Source organism: Protopterus annectens, chromosome 1.part1 (assembly GCF_019279795.1).
Source record: "Protopterus annectens isolate FY-2018-M chromosome 1.part1, PAN1.0, whole genome shotgun sequence".
NCBI lineage: Eukaryota > Metazoa > Chordata > Ceratodontiformes > Protopteridae > Protopterus > Protopterus annectens.
Window position 1 is genome coordinate 1,985,290,855 of NC_056726.1, and position 23,699 is coordinate 1,985,314,553.

A 23,699-nucleotide genomic window follows, 5' to 3' on the forward strand; every position below is an offset into this window, starting at 1 on the left:
GATATTATTGTTCCACCACTGGGACTTATTTCTGGGGTTTGGCCTGCACTTGTTTCTAAATGCAGCTGTTTACATGTTATTATAGTGTGTTTTTTTACTTTTCCATGTATTCACTGGTTAACTAGTTTTGATGGGGATTTTATGCTTGCAAATATTTCACTAAGAAATAGGCAGTTTGTCTTAGAAAAGCTTCTGAAAATACATTGGATGGAAGGAGTCTCTCATTTCAATTTTATTTTGAAGGAGATGGTTTATGGTCATATCTAACAAGTGATGAAGATATGCAAGGGATCTTACAAGATATTCCTATATTAGTAAGGAGAAGATCCAAGATAATGTTCCTCCTAGTAGGTACTCTGACTAATTGTTCCATTGACAAAGTCCAGAAATCTCCATGCTGGTCCACTAGTGGTATTGTAGGTTTCCCACTCTATAGCTGGATAGTTTAGATACCTAGAAAAATGATTTGCAGTTTAATACTGACTGATTCCATTTCCTGTAGATAGGTACTGTGGCTTTCTTGTGTCATAGAGAGAGTTATGTAGATAGGTAATATATGGTACAGAACTTTTCTGATGGTTATTTGGACATGAAGAAATTCTAGTGCATCATGTTTCTTTACTAACCTTGATGCAAGTCTTTTCTTTATGGAAACTGAGAAACCTCTACCTTTTTTCCTCTCCTGTGTAGTAAGAGGTCTAAACTTATGGAAGATATTATAGCCCTGCACAGCAACAGTGTTTTCCATTGTTTTAAACAATATCTTAGTCACGACACAGATGTCTGTATCCTCCAAAGTGAGAAGGACTTGTAGGAAATAGAATTTCTTGTTTAGGCTCATAGCATTGATAGTAACATTTTCCTATTCTCCTTTACTTCATTATATTCTTAGGTTTATCAAGATGGCATTAACTAAAAAGGCACTATGGGGTGGGTAATATCTTTGCCAATATTCAAAACCCTAGAGGTGCCAATGTAGGCCATCCCTGATGAAGCATTGTGGTCTGTTGATCATATCCTGCCATGCTGACAAATATTGGACCCCTTTTGAATTACACCAAAACTAAGCCAATTATTGAAGTCAGGTATTTTTGCATATATTGTGGCATCATCCTTGCATTAGATAGAATGCTGCTCAATGTTAGGCTCATATCTGCCTGGGGCACATACTGTTAGAGCTTCTGTCATCTCTGTCTTCATATAGCCCAGTAAAATGCATCCCTAATCAGTGACGACCACATGTACTATGATAGAGTTTTACTGGCATTTGTTGTTCAAGGACTTGAGTGAGTGTGTGTGTGTGTGTGTGTGTGTGTGTGTGTGTGTGTGTGTGTGTGTGTGTGTGTGTGTGTGTGTGTGTGTGTGTGTGCGTGCGTGCGTGCGTGCGTGTGTGTGTGTGTGTGTGTGTGTGTGTGTGTGTGTGTGATCTGATGGATACACCAGAAAAGCAACTATCACTCCTTCCTTGCTCAGCCTGATAAGAGGTATACCTGTATGACTTAAGATGGAGTCACCTATAATAAGAATGGGTGGTTGTGGGTAGATGACTGCCTGTTGGGGTCAGCATCTTTGACTTTGAGACTCCTTGTGCTGTATGAGGAGGTACACTTAACTTGCTGAGCATAGTTTGCGCCTGTGTTAGGTTTTGAAGGTCTTTGAGGTTTAGACAAGTTAATCTGTAGTACCTCAGCATGTGATGGATTATGTGTTTTGTGATGGCCTTGGAGAGGTGTGGTTTGTGTTTTTCTGTTGCTGATGATGCTGCTGTCTGAGTTTAATGTGTATGAGATTTTTGCCTCCAAGGACATTATGTATGTGCATCTGTTTCAGTAACAGATGATTGTCAAACAGCATAAGGCAATTCTTGCACTGTCTCAAGATATCCATATCAGTCAGGCTGGCTATAGAAGCTGTGGGAAGTGCTGATCCATGGTTCTGATGGGAGTGACTTGGTGGCAGGAGTGAATATAACTGCTTGCAGTTTAGTTCATTTAGGATAATGTTTGAGGGGACTTACTACTAAAACATGGGAAAAAGCATAATTATGTGGTTGGGGTGTACTGAAGGCCAATGTGTGTTTATTTGCACTTGGTATGGGTTGCTTGAGCTTCTCACCTGGATTTTAAGGTTATTTATGTTTTGCAGGTCTCTCACAGAGAAAAAAAAACTCAGACAGCCCACTATCGAGCGACAATGAATATAGCTTAGTGCATCATTTTTTTCCTTCTCTTTTTGATAAAAGGCTCATTTCTTACGGTTCTGGGCTTTCCACACTTATTATAGTCCTGAATAAAAGACTTTCGATGGCTGCAGGTCTGTGCAGGTTATAGCAGGGAAGTTAGAGAGGGATCCAATCAAATTAATCCAGTAGTGGAGCTCTGTGACTTCAGAACCTGAAGCAATTCACAATTCACTTTGGTCCTATGGTTATGAGCTAGTGGTCAATGACTCCAGGTATGTTAGAATTTCAGAAATTTAGCTTTAACAGTGAGGCAGAAAAAATGTAATTGGTGTATAAACAGTTGGAATCATCAGAGAGAGAGAGAAAAATAGAGAACATTACTTAATGTATTAGCGAGTGCTTGGAGGGCTGTAATACAGTAGCAGATGTAACAAACAGAAAGGTACTGGAGTGAAACTTTAAGCTGATAAATGGCTAAGTGGATTATAAGACTCTAGCAGCGAAGACAGAATGTAAAAAGCTGTAGAAGCGCAGAAGCACAGATCTTGCAGTAGCAATTACAATACTGCCACTATTGCAATAAGGCACCAGTCCAAGCAGAGATTTACCAGTAACACTGCTTATGGAAAATTGCAATAATAAATGACTAAATGATGATCAGATCCTGCAGTAGTTCTCAGTTTTCCCACAATTGTGAATGAATCCACAAGATTAAGGTCCCAGACTGACTTAAAATAAAAAGTTAATGTTATAAGTGATTCTACTTATGGAGATAGACACGCAGTATAAAGTGTATTTTTGATGCTCAGATCTTGCAGTAATTAACAATTCTCCCACAATTACAGAGGAAATTACAAAGTGCCACAAAAAGTTACTTTTGATAAAAAAGGAGAAGGAAATGCAGAAATAAATTAATCGAGATAAAGGTGACTGTAAGTGCAACTTAAATATGTAATAAGAACCACATAATGTATGGATTAGAAGCTAACTCAAGCTTTCATGGTTTAAGGAGAGTGCCTTCCTAGTTTGATCTATCAATGCCCAGTAAGATGAGCAGAGGAGATGAGACTGGGAGGAGCTCCCAATGCCTCATATACAGGAGATGACTGAGTGGAGCTTCCAAAGAGGATATCTAGTAAGGCAGGCAGCTCAAAAACCTCCAAGTTTAAAAGCACAGTAAGGAAAGGGTGAGTGGATGCAAAACAAAACTGATTTAAACGGTAAGATAATTGCAAAATGGAGTTCAGACGCTTTGGTTTTAGCTTTAGGAGAGTTTTTCAGCTCACAAGAATCTTAAGACAAAGTTGATTGACTGCTCATTCAATATAAGACACTAGGAGGATGGAAACAGACTGAAGCTCTAATAGTGCTTTTCCTTCCCAGAGCTACAGATATCACCCACCGCCACTGGGTTCAAATATGAAAAAACTAAGCTATAGATACAAGTCACAGCTTACCAAAAGTGGCTGTTTGTTCTAAGTTTGAAAAGTGACCAAAGCACAGTAATTAGATGAGTAGTGCTGATTAATCCTCTTAAGAGCTCAAAAAAATAACAATTGAAATACCTCTAGTTCCAGACTTTGCATCTCTGCAAAAATACTTGCTTTTTGCTTTGCAAGCTGCAAGATTAGTCCACAGATGATGCATAGTGGTCTGTCGACATTTTGTTGTTAATGTTAATTCATTGACATTTTTTTTTGTTGTTATTTTGTCCATTCAATGTAAAACACTACATTCACACACAGACAGACACACACATGCATGCACACATATGTGTGTGTATATATTTATATATATATATATATATATATATATATATATATATATATATATATATGTGTGTGTGTGTGTGTGTGTGTGTGTGTGTGTGTTGTGCAAATTTGATTATGGGCATTTTCAGCAAACTCGTCTCGATGAACTATAATTTCATAATGTGGTATTTCAATTTTATGAAGCAGACCCATGTATATATATTATAGCATTTCAAAATCCTGAAAGTTCAAAATACTGAAACTCATAATACTGAAATCACACAGGATACCAACACTTACTATATTCCAGCACAAGTACATACAGAGACAAATAAAAGGCAAACCATATTACTCTTCTTCAAGTATAAGCAGGGGGCAAGCCCCCCTGTGCCCCCATCCCCCACACATCCCCTGCTACTTAAATATATAAATTCTGAGATTGCACTTCACTTCATTTAATGCAATCTTGGAGATGATATATTTAAGTATCGTGGTATGGTGGGTGCAGGGGGGCTTTCCTCCCTGCTTATAGTTGAAGGGTAATATGTTTCTGTATGCATAAAGTGAAAGAGCAGCTGGTGGATAAAGCTCCTCTTAATAAAGATGAAAATCCAGTGAATAAAAAAAGAGAGCGCACACAAGGCAATGACAGGCAAACGATTTAATTCAGATCAGTAAGTACTTTCACATCTGAGGAAGCTTCCATCGAGACGTGAAATCGCTTAGTGATCTGAATTAAATCATTTGCCTGTCATTGACTTGTGTGCTCTCTCTTTTTTATTTACTGGATGTTTCTGTATGTACTTGTGCTGGAATATTGTAAGTGTTGGTATCCTGTGTGTTGTCAGTATTATGAAATTCAGTATTTTGAGTTTTCAGTATTTTGAACTTTCAAGATTTTGGGTTTCAGGATTTTGTAGCGCTTTTACATATATATATATCATACGCGGTGGTGCAGCAGTAGCGTTGTTGCCTCACAGCAAGAGGTTCTCCCATTCGATTCTCGGCTGGAGTGCTGGGAGTGCCTTCTGCGTGGAGTCTGCATGTCCTCCTCGCGGTTGGGTGGGCGTTTGAAAGACATGTGTAAATGGGCGTGCCTTCGTTGAAGGTTGAACGTTGAGTTGGCAGCTCAGCGTTCGTGAAAATCTACTGCCAATCATTAGCGGACCGGAGTTCCACTGTGGCGGCCGGGAAAAGCCGAAAGACAAACAATAAAATATATATATATATATATATATATATATATATATATATATATATATATATATATATATATATATATATATATATGGATCTCTGTCAGATGATAGAAATTCCATTTGACTGAATCCCATTTGACTGAGGCCATAAGACTGAAATTTCAAAATACTGAAAAATCACTTGACTGAAACACATAATACTGAAATCTTTCAATGCTAAATTTGACCATACTGAATTGTAAAGTGGATGATATAAAATCAGAATAGGTGGGGGGGGGCTATGTCCCCACACTACCCTATATATATAGGTATATGCCCTTTTCCCCACTGTAGTGCGATCCTGGAGTTAGTATATATAGTTAGGGGGGTGGGGGGGGCACATCCCCCCACAATGGGGCATGTATTATTTTATATATATATATATATATATATATATATATATATATAAAGAGAGAGAGAGATCTATTACAGTACATTGACTGTGCCAGATGTCGATGTCTTTAATGTTGAAACCATGTTCCATATACTCTGAGGATTAGCCACGAAGTAAGCAAAGTACAAAACATCATTTTTGCAGAGGGGCATTTCCCCCGCATCCCTTTGCCCCCATCTAATTATATATACTAACTCTGAGATTGCATAATCCCCAGGGAAAAGACATTTTCCCCCAACCCAGGGATTTTAGGTCTAAAAAAATGCTGACCATCTCTTCTTTTTGTCCAAAGTGTGTAGATAATACACATATTGAAATTAAGACATTTCTGTAATTTCTACTACCACTATATATATATATATATATATATATATATATATATATATATATATACACCGTATTTCTTTCTAAGTAAGACCTATATATATATATATATATATATATATATATATATATATATATATATATATATATATATATATATATATATATATATATATATATATATTTTTTTATTTATACCGTATTTCTTTCTAAATAAGACCTAGCCAGAGAGTAAGGCCTAGCATGGTTTTTCCAGGGTGTTCATGATATAAGCCCTACCCCAAAAATAAGCCCCAGTTAATATCGTCAACAACACAGAACGGACATGTTGAATTATAAAATAATATTATTGACACCCGTTGACTGAGGTTATCATACTCTGTTCGCCTTTTTTGGACCATTCGGATGCCCAACTTCTCTTTGCAGAAAGTTGCAAGACTCTTTCACTGGGAGTCCTCCACGATTCGTACTGTAACCCTAATCATCACTCACACTTGACGGTTGAGATCCTTGGCCCATAAACCCTTGTAGATGTACTTTAATCGGTCAAAGTATAGACAACGCTTGGGAAGCACGTGCTCATGGTAACAAGCAGCTGTGGTAGTGTCTTCTCTTCATAACTGGTGCCATTTTGTGTTGCCACTCTGATCGTGTAAGTCTTCAATCCCCCCCCCCCCCAGACAATATGAGTGCAAAAAGAAAGAGCTATTCCGTCGAGTACAAGAAAAAAATCGTGGAGGACTCCCAGGGAAAGAACCTGACAGCTTTCTGTAAAGAGAAGAAGTTAGATCTCCAAATGGTCAGAAAATGGCGAGCAGCGTACATTAACCTTAGTCAACAGGCCGACGAGGGAAACGCTAAGAAGTGTAAGTGTGGATCAGGTCGTCAACCATTATTTCCTGAGCTTGAAGACATCATCTGTGAGTGGATTGCTAACAGGAGAGCAAAGGCTTTGGTTGTGCGCAGGGCTGATATTCAAGCATTTGCCCTTGCAGTAGCACCACAGTTAGAAATATCCCCTGAAGAATTCAAAGCATCACAACATTGGCTGGATGGCTTCCTTCAACGATATTCACCGTCTCTGAGAAGATCAACAGCACTGTTCAAGCCGGAAGATACTGAAGTTATTAAACGTGCACTTGCTTCAAGTCCTTTGTTGATGGCATTGACTTTTCTAAATACCAGCTCTCCGACATGATTGCTATGGATGGAACTGCAGTGTTTATGGGCCAAGGATCTCAAACAACAATTGATCAGAGGGGTGCCTTCTCAATCTACATTTCTTCCACTGGTTACGAGAGTTCATGTGTTACCTGTATTTTGGCAATTCATCTAGATGGAAAGAAAACCCTACCTCTAATCTATAGTAAGGGCAAGAAAGATAAGATTGAACATGTTTCAGGCATTTACATTCTTGAAACTGAAAAAGCCTTGTGCACACAAGCAGTTATAAGGAAGTGGGTCGATGTAATGCTGCCACTTGTTTTGCGAGGTGGCAAAAGAGGACTGCTCGTCTGGAGTTCAGCCAGCACTCACCACTCTAAAGAAACGAAGAAATTCGTAGCACGGAGGAGAATAGATCAAATAATGATTCCCGCAGGAATGACTGCCTATCTCCAGACTCTTGATATTGCAATAAACAAGCCATTCAGGGACTATTTGCGCATGAAACTCAATGACTACATTGAAAATAGAATGGAGAGAAATCAGCATGGAAACTTTGTGAAGCCTAGCCTGCAAGAGGTTGTGACTTGGGGGAAAAAATTCATGGGATAAAATCACTGACAGCTGTGTTACCAATGCGTTACGAGCAGGCTGCTTGGACAAGCAGTGCTCATTTAAGGAGAGCTCTATTGCTAGGCATGACAGACTGAGGCCAGTGGTGCTCCAGGAAATGGAGTTGCAAGAAATTCAGGCCGAAATTCAGGGGTTGGACACTTATGACAATGTTCCAGAAGACGATGACATGACTGTATTTGAATAACTGTAAAAGCCAAGGTGCAGATATTCTGGAGTTGAAATGTTTGTTGCACTGTTTATGTAGAATTCTCACACAACTGTCAACCCGTTATTAGAACTGTTGTCCAATAATAGAAAAGTACAAAATAAATGTCAGTTTGTGTACATGAATAAATGTTGATTTTTGTACATGAAATGTCGATTTGTGTTCATTAATAAATGTCAATTTTTCTACATGAATAAATGAATAAAGGTAGATTGTTGTATGGTGCGGGTAAATAAGGCATCCCCTGATAATAAGCCCTAATGCGCATTTCGCTGGCAGAAATAATACAAGACCCGGTCTTATTTTCAGGGAAATACCTTATACATATATATATATATATATATATATATATATATATATATATATATATATATATATATATATATATATATATATATATATATATATATATATATATATATATATATATATATATATATATATATATATATATATATATATATATATATATATATATATATATATATATATATATATATATATATATATATATATATATATATATATATATATATATATATATATATATATATATCTTGCAGGAAAAGTTTAATTCCCTGGAAATTTTCAGAAATATGAACTATTGCTGAAATATTTCATTTAACATATAACCAAAACTCTGGTGATTAACATGGAATGGAAATACTGTTTCAAACATTTATAACCAGCTTCTGAAAAACTGCAGTCATTGCATCTACACATCTATTAATTTTCATTGCCTGCTTTTTCTAGTTTATACTTGTGGGGAGCCACACTCTGTCTTACAAAGGACTGGATGTACAGTAGGAGGCATTGTATAAAGGAACATCAGTCCATCCCAGAACACATTGTAAAATAGTGTGTGGGCTCGATCCTTAAGAAGCGTTTCAAGGACTGAACATGCATATAAATAGCAAGCATGTGCTAACATCAGTGCCATTTTGAGGGTGCATCCAGAGTGTGAGCATGTATGAATGTAATAGCTAGTCCTGCCATGGCTGCTCTTCCATGACACACAAGCACACACTATGTGAAGATGAAACTGGAGTCCTAGGCAAAATCTTTGAGGATACAAGGAAAACATAAAGATTTCACATAGAAGGCATTTCAGCCAGGAACTAAATGAAATAATGAGGTGCTCAGAAGTAGAATCAATAGTAATCTGGATGATTGGATAGGTAACTGTAAATTCACCCCGGGAGTTCCACCTGTGTCCCTCTTGGACAGGGGCAGTAGGTGCTGATTGTGGTAACAAGAGTAAATTTGACTAGGCTTTTAAGAGCCCTTGCGCCATTAGCCTAGTAACTTACTGTGATCCTGTGAACCAGTGCACAGTTCATGAGCATAGTTTGAGTTGTCATTTCAGTGAAAGGAGTGTGTCATCCGGAAGGCTGTTAGAAAAGTTGAAGCTGATGTCTGATGATGCAAGTCCCACAGTTCGAATGAACTGCATGAGTCATTCTCAAAGATGCAATGTTGAGGTGAGCCCTTTACGTAAGAAATTAAAAATTGCAGATGTCTAATATGGATGTTCATTAAGAAGTGGTTGCAGTGCTATTGGAGGTTGTGGCTTTTAAAATGCTTTATACATATATTGGACTTCTGTGTGTTTTCTAAATTGTACATGGGTGGACATACCCAGCCTGCTTCAGTAGAGTTTCTTTGGAAGTATTTAGTGCTAACTATAGAACTTTATTTTCAGGTCACAATGATTAATGGAATACAGAAACTGATAACTGCCATAAGAATGATTCATGCTGTCTCCAGATATTATAATACATCTGAGAAGATGACATCTCTGTTTATAAAAGTAAGATTGCATGCAAGTTTTCTTTACAGGTTCTATATAAAGCTGTGAGAAACTGGCTGTTTTACCTGACATGTGATATTAGCTTTAAACATTTTACAAATAAAATATTGATTTTTATTCTAAGAATGAGCCCATATTGTGGATGAAAAGGGTCTTTGGACCAGCTTAACTACCTGGCATACAGTTGCTATGTATATAGATAGACAGATAAATAAATAGACAGATTGCTTAGTGATCACATTGAGTTATGCAGTTAATAATATGTGCCGTAGGGCATCCCTTTGACTCTAGAATATCCATAGAATGCTTGTGCTGAATTTATGATGACGTCATATCTTCTTCAGGGAAGTGACTGTAACCTGTAGCAAATCATAACATTTCAACTTATAGGTTCATAGGTTTACTAGGCTAATGACCACAAGGGCCTTGTTAAGCCTAGTCATGTATCACAAATCTCCGACAAGTTCTGGTACCCTTGATAAGTGAAAGCAGGGTCGTGGGCGATGAAACATTTACAAGCAGGGACCTGGGAGATGTACCATTTACAGGCTGCCTGTATCCATTGGAAACATAGGTGCCAAATCATGGATAAATTTCCTGTTCCCAATCCAGTTGTCCAAGTTACAGTTGAATTGGGTTGGGGAGGAACTCTGCTTCGCATGGATAGGGAGCCTGTTCCAGAGAAGGGGTAGTCTCTGGGATACATATCTGTCTCTCCAGTATGTATTGCTTATATCACATACAAGCTTTAGGTCTTAGAATGAGTAATTCTGGTGTTGTTTGTTTTGCAGATATGCAGGAGGTCCATCAGGGTGCGGTCTGATAATGCCTGGTATGCCAGGCATAAATTTACCCTCAACAGCCTGTAAGAGACATAATACAGATGGGATAGGGAATGTTACATACGCCCTGTATTCTTTTAGTGAGGAAACTCTGGGGACGTTCCAGTTATTGAATATACCTGATTAGGTACATACCAAAGAAGGCATTGTACTCAATGATAGGTCTGATGAATGCCAAATACAGTGGAACAATGACTTCCTGGGACCTAGAGGCCATGCCTTTGTTTATAAGTTGCACAGCATAGAATGATTTCCTCACTATGGTAAACACATGATGGTCAAAGGCTAGATTACTGTCTATGGGTGTCCCCAAGTCCCTGACTACTGGATCAGCTGTTAGGGGTGTGTTGTCAAAATGATAGCTGTCAGGGGTGGATGTTTTCACAAAGGATACTATTATACATTTCTTGGCATTTAGTTTTAGTCCATGGCTCAGACACCAATTATTTGTCTGTGTCAGCTCTTCCTGGAGAACATTTATGTTGGTGGGGGATTCCTTGACCGCTCCTAATTTGCAATCATTGGCAAATTCAGTCGACCAGAGGCCATTGGCCTCGACTTCAGAGAAGTAAATGCCAAAAAGGAGTGGTCCCAGGACCGATCCCTGAGGGACTCCACTTGAGACTGGCCTCTTTGTAGAGGCTGACTCCCCAGTTCTAACTTCCTAGATCCTCTCTGTGAGCCAGGTGGCTATCCACTGGGTGACATGAAGGTTTGTACCTAACATCGGGTTCCTATTATATAATCAAAGATGCAATCCTTCGATTGTGTCTTGATCAGATTTGATATAAGCAATTTCTTTCCCTGGCAAAGAAATCTCTTGGCCACCTCAGTTACTTTGCCATTTTCGTCACTGTAGTGTGATCTTGGAGTTGGTATATTTAAGTAGGGGGGTATGGGGGGGGGGTGAAGCCCCTTACTTTATGTAATGTTTTGAAGTTTTTTATTTATTTATTTATTTTTTTGTAGAACAGCGATTTTGTTTTTCCCTGGGGAAAAAAAAACGCTGTACCGTGTATTCGGGATTGTAAGCTTTCACTTACGTAGGGTCGATAAATCGGCATTCGCTTTTTTAAGCATTCACTGATTTAATATAGACCCCTAACATCTTGAGTTTGTCAGCAATGCTCGAGTGGGGTATTGTGTCAAATGCCTTGGCCAGGTCTGGTTAGGCAGTGGGATCCATTTTGCCCTCATCCATTACTTTGGTGACCTTCTCAAAGAAGTCCGCTAGGTTGAGTAGGCATTTGCCTGCCCTTGACAAAACCAAACTGGGTTTGTTCCAGCCTCTGGAAGTTTTCTATGTCATTATTGATCATTTCTATGATATTTCTTTCCATGGCTTTGTATTTGAGACTAGTGAGGCTGATAGGACTGTAGTTTCCAGGGTTTGTAAATGTTTTGCCTTTGTGCAGAGGGATGCCTGTTGCTGTTCTTCATTCCTGAAGCATGAAGCCTGTTTGGAGGCTACAGTTAAACAGCAATTCCAGAGGGCCTGATAGGTCATGTTTCATGCTATTTAGAAGACATCCTGTGACACTATCTGGACCTACTGAAGTAGTGTTCTTGGCATTAGAGAGACCGTTAAGGACATACTCCCTAGTGATAGCATCGGGAGGAGTTATATTTAATGGTATTTCCTGAGGAAAGGTTGAGGGGGAAAGAGAGATAAAGTTGCATATGAATTTGTTGTCCAGTAGGTTTCCTATATCTTTTGGCTTAGCATAGGTGGCACCATTAACAGTGAGCTCTGCACAGTGTACCTTCTGATGTTAAGTTGTCTATCTCGCCTTCATTCTTGCTGGTTGGTATCTGAGCGGATCCTTGGCTCCGACTCGGCCATCTTCAATAGCTCGAGAGCTGTTTACTGGCTCAAGGCTACCCCTTATCCCATAATGCCTAGCGATAGCTACCCAGAACTCGTTTGCCGCTTCAGCTGCGAGGTGTCGTTTTTCTGGCTCAGGCTCGTATAAAGTTTTTTGTATAACTTTCTTCACTAGATTTCAACCCTTCTAGTATTTTATTGTTAACGATAGTCTTGTTTTGTGATAGTTAGCTTGTTAGCTTGTAGTATCCCTCCTGTTTCTTTTAGAACTCGTTTAACTTAGAGAGTTCCCCCCCCCCCCCTACTTCTTCTTGTCAGGTTAGCTGTTTAAGTTAGAGGCTTTTTCTTCTACCTTTCTCTTATACGCTAGCCGTTTAAGTTAGAGGCTTTCCTATTCTCTTAAAAAAAAAGAAAAAAAAGAAAAAAAAAACCTTTAGCTATAGTCTTTATAGTAGTGTGTTTTTTGTAGACTGTATTTTCCTTCTGGTTGTTATTGTTATAATTGCTTTTCCTTACTTTCAAGGATGTCAAAGGAATCCAAGGTTTCTGGGTTCAAGAAGTGTGACTCATGCTTTCAGAAAATGTCTCTTACAGATGGGCACACTTCTTGTGTCTATTGTTTAGGCGCTGTGCACCTGCAGGACTCTTGTTCTATCTGCCATGCCTTTAGTCCAAGAGTCCTGCAGGAGCGTAAGAATAAGCTTATCCTTAGGGTTCTTTTAAAACCCCAGGATTCACTGGCCAAGAGCTCACAGCCTGTGGAATCCCCGAAACCCACTAAGCTGTCAGCTCCAAGATCGGAGCTGTCTTCAGTTCAGGGTTTACCTTCCACATTGGTTCCATCTGGCACCGACAAGACAATCTCCCCATCAGCTCCATCAGAGGCTTCGGAGCCGTCGCGGAGCCACAAGAGGCTAAAGTCCCCCTCACTTGAATTGGGGCATTCGGCTCCTCGGTCTCCTTTGCTTCAGAGCGAGCGCGGTCACCGATCCTCTCACTCCTCTCAGTCCTCTAGGCTATCGGATCACGATGTAGAGAGAGTGGTCAGTAGGTTGCTAAAGTCACAGGCACTAGCCAAGTTGTTGTCCTGCCCTCCGCAACAGGTATCGGCTCCGTCCACTTCTCTCGATGTTCCTCCTCCAACTTCTATGAGTTTGGAGCCGGAGTTCGTTGGAGTTCGAGTAGTGGAACCGTTGGCTCCGATGACACTGTCTCCTTCAGTTCCGATGTCGGCTCCGATTCCCTCGGTGGTGCCGCCCATTGAGGGATCTGGGTGCCGGGGCTTCCTTGTCGGCTCCGAGGGGGCGAGTGGCATCGGACCCTTGTCCGAACCCATTCTCCCTCTCGGAGCTTCGGTGTAGGTGAGCTCGGCTCCTACATCGGCCTCTGAGACATCTCCCTTGGTGCGGAGAAAGATTCCTATTTCTTCAGAACCGGAGCTTTCTCTGCATCATGGCAGGGTCGCCTTCTATGTCATGCGGAGTGTGCTGGCCACTGAGTCAGCTCCACTATCAGCCCCACCAGCTCCGTCCCCTGTAGTGCTTGTGCCAACCTCTGCTCCTCCTCCAGACCCCAAGCTTAGGGAACCGATGGTCCAGGACATCCCTTTGGGTGTTTCCTCTTCTTCCGAGGCCTCCCCTGATCTCTCAGAGGAGCTCCCTCGGAAGAAGAAGTGCAAGAGGAAGCACATTGACTCCTCTGAGTCTGTCACTTCTGATACAGACTTAGATGAATCGGAAGGGTCCCCGAGATCCCCCTCTGAAGATGTTTCCTTTACGGACATCCTGGAGATGCTCAAGCAGAGGGGAAACTGGAATCCCCTAGCCCCTTCTGAGGATGAGTCTGTATTTCTGGATGCCTTTGGTTCCCGGCCTTCCACCTCCTGGGTGTCTCTGCCTTTCGATCCACTTATGACAGTGGTGGCTCGAAAGGCTTGGTCAGCTCTGGATACAGTGGAACCAACTCCGACACGACCTGGTAAATTTATTACAGCACCCCAGGATAAGCAGTTCCTTACTAAAGGTGTCCCTGTTCATGCTATGGTGGTAGTAGCAGCCACAAAAAAAGAGTTAGTGGAGACCTCTTCGTCTTTCCATCCCCCTAACAAGGAGTCTAGGAAGATGGACAGATATGGGAAGCGAATGTTCGCTTCAGCGACCTTCTCTATGAGGTCACTGAACTACTTGTGTCATTTTACTAGCCTTCAAAGGGATCTCCTTAAAGAGCTCGGAGATACCCTCCCAAGATCCAACAGCTGAGGGAGCACAAGCTAAGGTGGCTTCCCAGCTAGCGACGCTTAATTCTGTTGTTAACTTCTCCATGAGGCTCATTTCATATGCAGCCGATGGGGTGAGTAGAGCCGCTGGTACCGGGGTGGCCCTTAGGAGGCATGCCTGGATGTGGCTGTGTAACTTTGCAGAACCCTTTCGAGCGTCCTTCACCAACACTCCCTTTGATGGTTCCTTTCTTTTTGGACCACAGGTGAAAGACACTTTGACTAGGTGTGAGCAAGAAGGCAAGACTCTCTCTGCCATGGGAGTCCGTTTTTTCACTCCCTCTAGACCCTACCCCAAAGGTCAGAAGAGTGGTAAGATGTGGTTCCATAAATTTCAGGGAGCCTTGTCTGACACACGTAGTAATTTTTCCTCCAGAGGCAGAGGGGGGAACAATAATAATAGACACTGCCCTCATGGCAGAGGGGATTCGCAGAACCAGGTCAACAGAGACTCCTTCTCTGATAAGCCCTTTCAGCATCCCTGAAGGGTTGCCCGGCTGCTCATCTCTGGAGGCAGTCGGGGGAAGACTTTCGCTGTACCCAAAATCCTGGTGAAGTTTAACACAAGACAGATGGGTACGGTCCGTTATATCCGGATGTTACAAAATTCCCTTCCTTCAATCCCCCTCGCAGTCAAGGAAGACCCTCCCAGATGTTCCACCCAATCTGAGGGAGCAAGCAGTAATAGAAGTTTCAAAACTGCTAGAAAAAAGAGCCATCCAGGAAGTCCCTGCAGACCAGCACAGATCCAGAACTTACTCAAGGTTCTTTTTAGTACCAAAAAAGACAGGGGACTGGAGACCGATTCTGGATCTCAGCAGACTAAACAGGTCTGTACAAAGAACGAAGTTTCGGATGGTCACTCTACAGTCCATTCTACCCTTTCTGGGTCAGGACAATTGGATGTGCTCTGTAGATCTTCAGGATGCGTACTACCATATAAAGATGGACAGGTGCTCCAGAAGATATCTTCGCTTCTGGCTGGGGGCCAGTCATTATCAGTTCAGAGCTCTTCCTTTTGGTCTCACCACAGCCCCCAGGGTTTTCACCAAATGTATGGTAGTGGTCACGGCTCACCTGAGACGTCAAGGATTCCAGCTGTTTCCGTATCTAGACAACTGGCTCCTTACTGCTACCACCAGGCATCAACTCATACAAGCACGGGACTACACAATCACAATCCACTCAAAGCTCGGCATCACAATAAATTTCGAAAAATCTGCCTTGTTGCCCTGTCAATCTATCACGTATATAGGAGCAGACTTAGACACAAGGGATATGTTTGCAAGGCTACCACCAGAAAGGGTGTCTGCAATTCATCAGCAGGTACAGGTTCTTATGCAGAGCAAAAGGATCCAAGTCAAGTACATCCTTCAAACTCTGGGCTCCATGGCAACAGCCATTCTCCTAATCCCACTGGCGCGCTTTCATATGAGGATTCTTCAGTGGCTTCTGTTCACGCAGTGGTCTTTCCAAGAGCTACCCATGACATACGAGATCATGATCACGGACGCATGCAAAAGGCATCTTTCTTGGTGGATGGTCTCCCCACTAGTTACTCAGGGCAGACCTTTCATACAACCCCCACCGGTAGCCACTGTGACGACAGACACCTCCCTGACAGGGTGGGGGGGGGCATTATCTGGGCAGGACAGTCCAAGGCATGTGGCAACCTCACGAGTACCATCTGCATATAAATGTCCTGGAAATGAGAGCTGTGCTCCTGGCGTTGCAAGCCCTTCAAGGCTGTCTTCCTCCTGGGACCATTGCTCTTCAAAAGGACAACATGTCAGTGGTGTGGTGCATCAAGAAGCAGGGCGGAACCAGGTCCTACCTTCTATGTCGAGAAGCACTCAGGCTTTGGCAGTGGGTGATTTCCTCCCAACATTTCTGATTGCGACACACATCCCTGGGAGATCCAACGTCATAGCAGACAGGCTCAGCAGAGCTGTTCTAATGCCTCACGAGTGGTCCCTGAATCAGGATATTGCAAATCTTGTTTTTCGCAAATGGGGACACCCTTGTTGCAATCTCTTTGCCACCCCCTTCAACAGCAAATGCAGCAACTACATCTCCCTTCTCCCTCTTCCGGGTCACACACCCAGAGATGCTCTAGTCCACGATTGGCCCCAGGGACTTCTTTATGCCTTTCCTCCATTCCCTCTGATATCCAAACTTATACAGAAAGCACTATCGTTGGGTTGCAAAATGATCCTCATTGCTCCCTACTGGCCTCGACAGATATGATTTCTGTTCCTGCACCGTTACCTTCTCGATCAACTCTGGACTCTGGACCCAATTCCAGACCTCCTGGTTCATCAGTCAGGCGGGTTGCATCAATCCCTAAAAACCCTCTAGCTCACAGCTTGATTGCTCCACTTCCAACCTTAGCCAGGCTTCCCAGCATTTCCCCAGCAGTCCGTGACATTATCATGTCCTCTCACAAGTCTACAACGAGGAAAACTTATGCTAGCAAATGGAAACGTTTTTCTTGTTGGGCAGAGACTAGGAATGTGGATCCCTTCTCAGCCCCAGTCCACGAAATCTTGGAATTCCTAGCTCTGCTGTTTAATTCCGGGTCCGCTGCTTCTACGATCAGGGTAGAAATGGCGGCCATTTCTAACTTTCATGTTGGTTTTTTGAACTCTAACATAATGTCTCATAAGCTATGTAAAGCCTTTTTGAGAGAGGCAACTCTTCTTAGGCCTCCATTGAGAGATCCCCCTCCTCCTTGGGACCTTAATTTAGTCCTAAACTCCTTAATTCTGCCCTCTTTTGAACCAGCAGCTTCTTGCTCTATCAAGTTCCTATCTTGGAAGACACTCTTTCTGGTAGCTATTACTTCAGCCAGACGTGTCTCCGAAATTCAGGTGCTATGTGTTCGTCCTCCTTACTTGGTTTTTCATAAGGACAGGGTTGCTCTTAGAACTAATTCCTCGTTTCTCCCTAAAGTCTGCTCAGAAAGTAACTTAAACCAATCTATAGATCTTCCTGTGTTTTTCCCTAATCATACCAACAAAGCAGAATACAAACTACACCAATTGGATGTTCATAGGCAATTGCGCTTTTACCTGCACAGAACTAAAGAAGTAAGGCAATCAGACAAACTATTCCTCTCTTACGCCTTGGGCAAACAAGGTCTCCCAGTTTCCAAGGTAACCTTGTCCAGATGGTTGTCACACACTATTACTTTCATTTATCAGTTAAGGGACAAACAGTTACTTATTAAACCTAAAGGTCATTTTACTAGGGCCTTGGCCACCTCTGTAGCTTTCCAGTCTAGGTTGCCCATGGATTCCATCTCTGCAGCTGCCACGTGGGCAAACCCTCATACCTTTATTTCTCATTACAAGTTAGATATGGTCTCCAGGAGCAGAGCTGACTTTGGTTCCACTGTTCTGAAGAGTCTGTTCCACTGAGCCACCCAGGATGTTAGGTGGTAGGGACGCTGTCCCAAACAGCAAGAACGAAGGCGAGATAGACAACTTAACATAAAGAAGGTATGTACCTACCATAACGTTCTATGTTAGTTGTCTTCATCTCGCCTTCCTTCTTGCGTCCCACCCTCCATCCCCCTGTCCTATTGGATCAAGAGGAGTTTTTTGTTCTGTTTCACTGGCTGTGTGTTCTCTTGTGTCCTTTTTTGACCTAAGAGAATATGGCAGGTATAGTCAACTGGTTCTTGACTGAATTATTATGTTGTTATGTCTGGGGTTAGCTATTTCAAACGAGATCTGGGTAGCTATCACTAGGCATTATGGGATAAGGAGTAGCCTTGAGTAAACAGCTCTCGAGCTATTGAAGATGGACGAGTCGGAGCCGAGGATCGGCTCCGATCCCAACCAGCAAGAAGGAAGGTGAGATGGAGACAACTAACATGGAATGTTATGGGAGGTACATAACTTCTTTTTCTCAAACTCCTTGGAACAGTGGCTTCAACCATAACCCTCGTCCCCCTAGCCAGGATGCATATGAGGATTCTGCAGTGGTTACCTTTTTCCCAATGGTTACTACAAGAACTTCCTCTTTCTCATCTGATTGGGATAACAGAATCATGCAAGAGAGATCTTCTTTGGTAGATTCAGTCCAACCATGTAACCATAGGAAGGCCATTCAGTCCACATCAACCTGTTGCTACTGTGACCACGGAGACTTCTCAGGTAGGGTGAGGGGGTATTATCTGGGAAAGACAGTCTAAGGCATATGGCAAGAACACGAGGCCTACTTGCATATAAACATTATAGAGATGAGAACAGTACTTTTGGCGTTGCAAGCACTCCAGTACTCTCTTCCTCTAGGGATGATTGCAAATCCAGTCAGACAATATGTTGGTGGTATGGTATATAAACAAACAGGGAGGAAGTAGATCATACCCACTTTGTCGAGAGGCTCTGAGTGTTTGGCAGTGGGCACTCTCTTCCCAACGCTTTCTAGTAGCAATGCATATCTCGGGGAAGTCCAATGTGATAGCCAACAAGCTCAGCAGGGCAATATTAATGCCTTATGAGTGGTCTCTAAATCACAGCATAGAGGAAGAGATCTTCCGGAAATGGTGTCAGCCGTGCTGCAATCTCTTTGCCACTCCTATGAATGCCAAATGCAGCAGTTACTTTGCCATAATCATCCCGTCCAGGAGAGACACCAAGAGACGCATTTGTTCACAATTGGGCCTCGGGACTTCTGTATGCCTTCCCTCTTTTCCCCTCATACCCAAAGTCATTCAGAAAGCAAAATCCTTCGGGAGCAAGCTGATTCTCATTGCTCCATATTGGCCTCATCAGATTTGGTTCCCCTTCCTTTGGCCTCATCTACTGGAGGATCCGTGGGTACTGGACCAATTTCAGTCCTTCTGACCATATGTCAGGAACACTTCATCCTTCTCTTCACACCCTCAACTTGGCAGCATGACTACTCCACTTCCAACCTTAGTCAGGCTTCAAGATTTCACTCCAGCAGTAAAACACATTTTGATATCCTCTCATAAGGTTTCTACCAGAAAACTATATGTTAGTAAATGAAAAAGGTTTTCTTACTGGGCACAGACCAGAAACGTAGACCCCTTCACTGCCCCAATTTCTTCAGTTTTGGAGTTTCTTTCTGAAGTATTCCAACAAGGCTCGCCTGCAGCTACAATTAAAGTCCAGCTAGCAGCTCTCTCCAGTTTCCACTTAGGACAGCATACACCTAACTTGATGGCAGATAGACTGTAAAGCCTTTTTGAAAGGCACTTTCTTATTGAGACCTCCAATGAAAGAACCAGTCCCTCCTTGGGATTTAAACTTTGTCCTCTCACATTTAGCCTCACCACCATTTGAACCTCTCTTCCATATGTCATATAAAGTTCCTTTCTTGGAAAATGATTTTCCTGGTAGCTGTAACATCAGCTAGAAGAGTTTCAAAGCTACAAGCTCTGTCAATCAAAACACCCTACCCAATTTTCCATAAAGGCAAGGTATCACTTCGGACTAACCTGTCCTTTGTCCCTAAGGTTTGCTCTCAATTTAATATAAACCAATCTATTGAGCTACCAGTATTCTTTCCTAACCATACTAACAAATCAGAATATAAGTTTCACCAACTAGATGTGCATAGACAGCTTAGGTTCTATCTCCACAGAACTAAAGATTTCAGAAAGTCAAACCAATTGTTCATATCCTTTTCTGAGGCAAAAAAGGGTATGCCAGTCTCTAAAAATCACGTTATGTAATTGGCTTTCCAATTGCATAAGTTTTATATACTCCTCCAATAACAAGAAACTACCGTTTAAAGTTAGGGGGTCACTCAACCAGATCAGTAGCAACATCCACTGCCTTTCAAGCCAGAATATCAGTGGACAGTATTTGTGCAGCCACGACTTGGGCAACTCCACATACTTTTTACTCATTACAAGGTTGATTTGGCCTCCAGGGACAAGGTCTCTTTTGGTTCCCACAGTGCTGAAGAGTGTATTCCCGTGAGCCACCCAAGTAAAAGGTGTTAGGGACGCTGTCCACCATAGTTAGAATGAAGGCTAGATAGGACAACATAACATAAAGAAGTTATGTACTCACCATAACATTCCTTGTTTGTTGTTCATCTTGTCCTTCATTCTTATGAACCCTCCCACCTACCCCCGTCCAGATAATCCTAGAGGACTTGCTGGAAAAGTTTCTTTTCCTTAATATTGGAGACCTTTGACTCTTGTTTCTCCTTCACCTGAGGATACATAAATAATTAATTTTTGTTATAGTCAGCAGCAAACAAGATGTGAGGAGTCATACAACTGCATGATGGGATACTACCTTGCCACGAGCCAACTTAGATACTTCAAGCTTCTGTAATCAGCCGAGTCAGACCGGACGGTCAACTCCGAACCCACATAGTAAGAATGAAGGGCGACATGGACAACAAACATGCAACGTTATGGTGAATACATAACTTCTTTTTTCCTTCAGCGTCCTTTGCCCTTAGGTCACTGAACTACCTGACCCATTTCACTAGGCTTCAAAGGGATCTTCTGAAGGAGCTAGGAGATACCCTCCAAGGTTCTGTAGCTGCTGGGGTTTCGGACAAGGTCTCCTCCCATCTCTCCAGCTTATCCTTCCTTGATAAACCCTTTCAGCGCTCCTGAGAGGAGGCCCATCTGTCCATCTCTGGAGGCAGTCGGGGGTTGCTTTTCGTTGTACCCAAATGCATGGCTAGAAATAACAAAAGACAAATGGGTACAACGATCATATCCAGAGGTTACTACATACCCTTTTCCTTTCCCCCATTAGAAAAAAAAACAGTCCCAGATGTTCCACCCAGTCAAAGGGATCATGCAACTCTAGATGTACAAAAGTTGCTAGAAAAAAAAGAGTCCTCCAAAATGTTCTCGCAGACCAAACTGGATCCGGACTTACTCAAAGTTCTTTTTAGTTCCAAAAAAGACAAGGGACTGGAGGCCCATTCTGGATCTCAGCAGACTAAACAAGTTCATCAAGAAGTCAGAGTTCTAGATGGTAACACTGCAGTCGATACTCCCCTTTCTGGGGAAAGGTGATTGGATGTGCTCTATAGATCTGCAGGATGCATACTACCACATAAAAATGAACAGGTGATCCAGGAGACATTTATACTTTCAGCTGGGAGTCAGTCACTACCAGTTTTGAGCTCTGCCCTTTGGTCTCACTACTGCCCCTAGAGTGTTCACCAAATGTATGGCAGTAGTTACGGCTCACTTGAGGCGTCTAGGATTCCGGATGTTTCCATACTTATATGACTGGCTCCTAACTACTACCACCAAGCATCTACTAAAACGGAGAGAGAAACACCACCTTTCATCTTTGCTGTCAGCTAGGCATCATGATAAACTTTAAAAAATCTGCCTTGTTGCCATCACAAGATATCATATTTATAGGGGCAGACTTAGAGGCAAGACAGATGCTAGCCAAACTTCCCCCGAGAGGATTCCAAACTTATGTCATCAAGTCAAAAACCTCTTAACCAATGAAAAGAGTACAGGTGAAAGTTGTTTTGAGTACCATGGCAGCAGCAATAACCTTGATACCTTTAGCTTGCCTGCATATGAAGATTCTTCAGTGGCTACTATTCACCCAGTGGTCCATGCAGGAGCTGCCCTTGTCTCTCAAAATTTTAATAACAGAATCCTGCAAGAAAGACCTGTGCTGGTGGCTTCACTCCACTTATGACCTTAGGCCTACCATTTGTCTTTCTGCAAACAGTAGCCACAGTGACCACGGATGCTTCCCAGATAGGATGGGGAGGCATTATCTGGGGAAGACTGTCCAAGGTGTCTGGCAGGAAAACGGGAACCACTTGCATATCAGTGTCCTAGAGATGTAAAGATGAGAGAGGTGCTTTTGGCGTTGCAGGGATTCCAGGACAACCTTCCACTAGGAATACTTGCAATTCAAACAGACAACATGTTGGTAGTGTGGTCCATAAACAAACAAAGAGGAACCAAATCCTACTCCCTGTGTCGAGAGGCTCAAAGAGTATGGCAATGGGCAGTCTCTTTCCAACGTTTTCTGACAGCAGTGCACATCCCGGGGAAGTCCAACGTAATAGCAGAAAAACTCAGCAGAGCTATTCTGATGCCTCATGTGTGATCCCTAAAACAGGAAATTGCGGAAGAGATTTTCCGCAAGTGGGGCCAGCCTTGCTGCAACCTTTTTGCCATATCCATAAATGCCAAATGCAGCAGCTACTTTGCCCTGATCCCCCTCCGGGGGAGTCACCAAGGGATGCACTTGTACACGATTGGCCCCCAGGTCTCCTCTACATCTTTCCCCCATTTCCTCTGATCCCCAAACTCCTTCAGAAAGCCAGCACATTTAGGAGCAGTTTGATACTCTTTGCCCCATACTGGCCTTATTAGATTTGATTCTCCTTCCTATGGCCTCATCTCCAAGAGGAGCCGTGGATTCTGGACCCAGCTCCAGACCTCCTGACTCATCCTTCAGGTTCGCTCCATCCATCTCTTCAAACCCTCAGATTGATAGCTTGGCTGCTCCAGTTCCATACATAGCCAGGCTTCCCGATATCTCCCCTGCAGTAATATTGATCCTTTTGCTGCCCCTATAACAGCTGTATTGAGACTTCCTTGCTAAGCTTTTTGATGAAGGAGCAGCAGCAGCTACTATTGGAGTTCAGTTAGCCGCCATATCAAATTATCATGTGGTTAAAATGGGGATAAAAATCATGTCCCACAGGCTTTGCAAAGCCTTTTTGAAAGTTACTTTTTTACCAAGACCTCCAGTAAAGGAGCCACCAGTTCCATGGGACCTAAACTTTGATCTGATGTTGTTAATCTTCTTTCCATTCATCACTGATGGGTTCGGTTCCGAGCCCTCGGAACTGAGTCAGCCTTTTTACCAAGCTTGTGCCGGCCAAAAAACTCTCGCACTAAGATTCTACCAAGAATGCCCTTCTCCCTGTTACCTCAGATCTCATTTGCTGCGCAGCCGTAAAGCCGCGTTTCAGTCGAGGTCTCAGCTAAGTGGAACTTTATTTGATATTTCTGTGGAAAATTTTTGATATCTTCATATTTTATTGTATGAATAGTATTTCTA

At 42.3% G+C, this 23,699-nt stretch overlaps 1 protein-coding gene across 1 annotated transcript in view; it reads left to right on the plus strand.

Annotated features, from left to right (window-relative positions):
• The window catches only part of LOC122816787 (dynein axonemal heavy chain 8-like), a 9,517,065-nt gene that overhangs the window by 549,322 nt on the left and 8,944,044 nt on the right, over positions 1-23,699 (plus strand). The window contains 1 exon segment of the mRNA XM_044089814.1: positions 9,597-9,704. Within this exon segment, the coding sequence (XP_043945749.1) occupies positions 9,597-9,704 (108 nt within the window).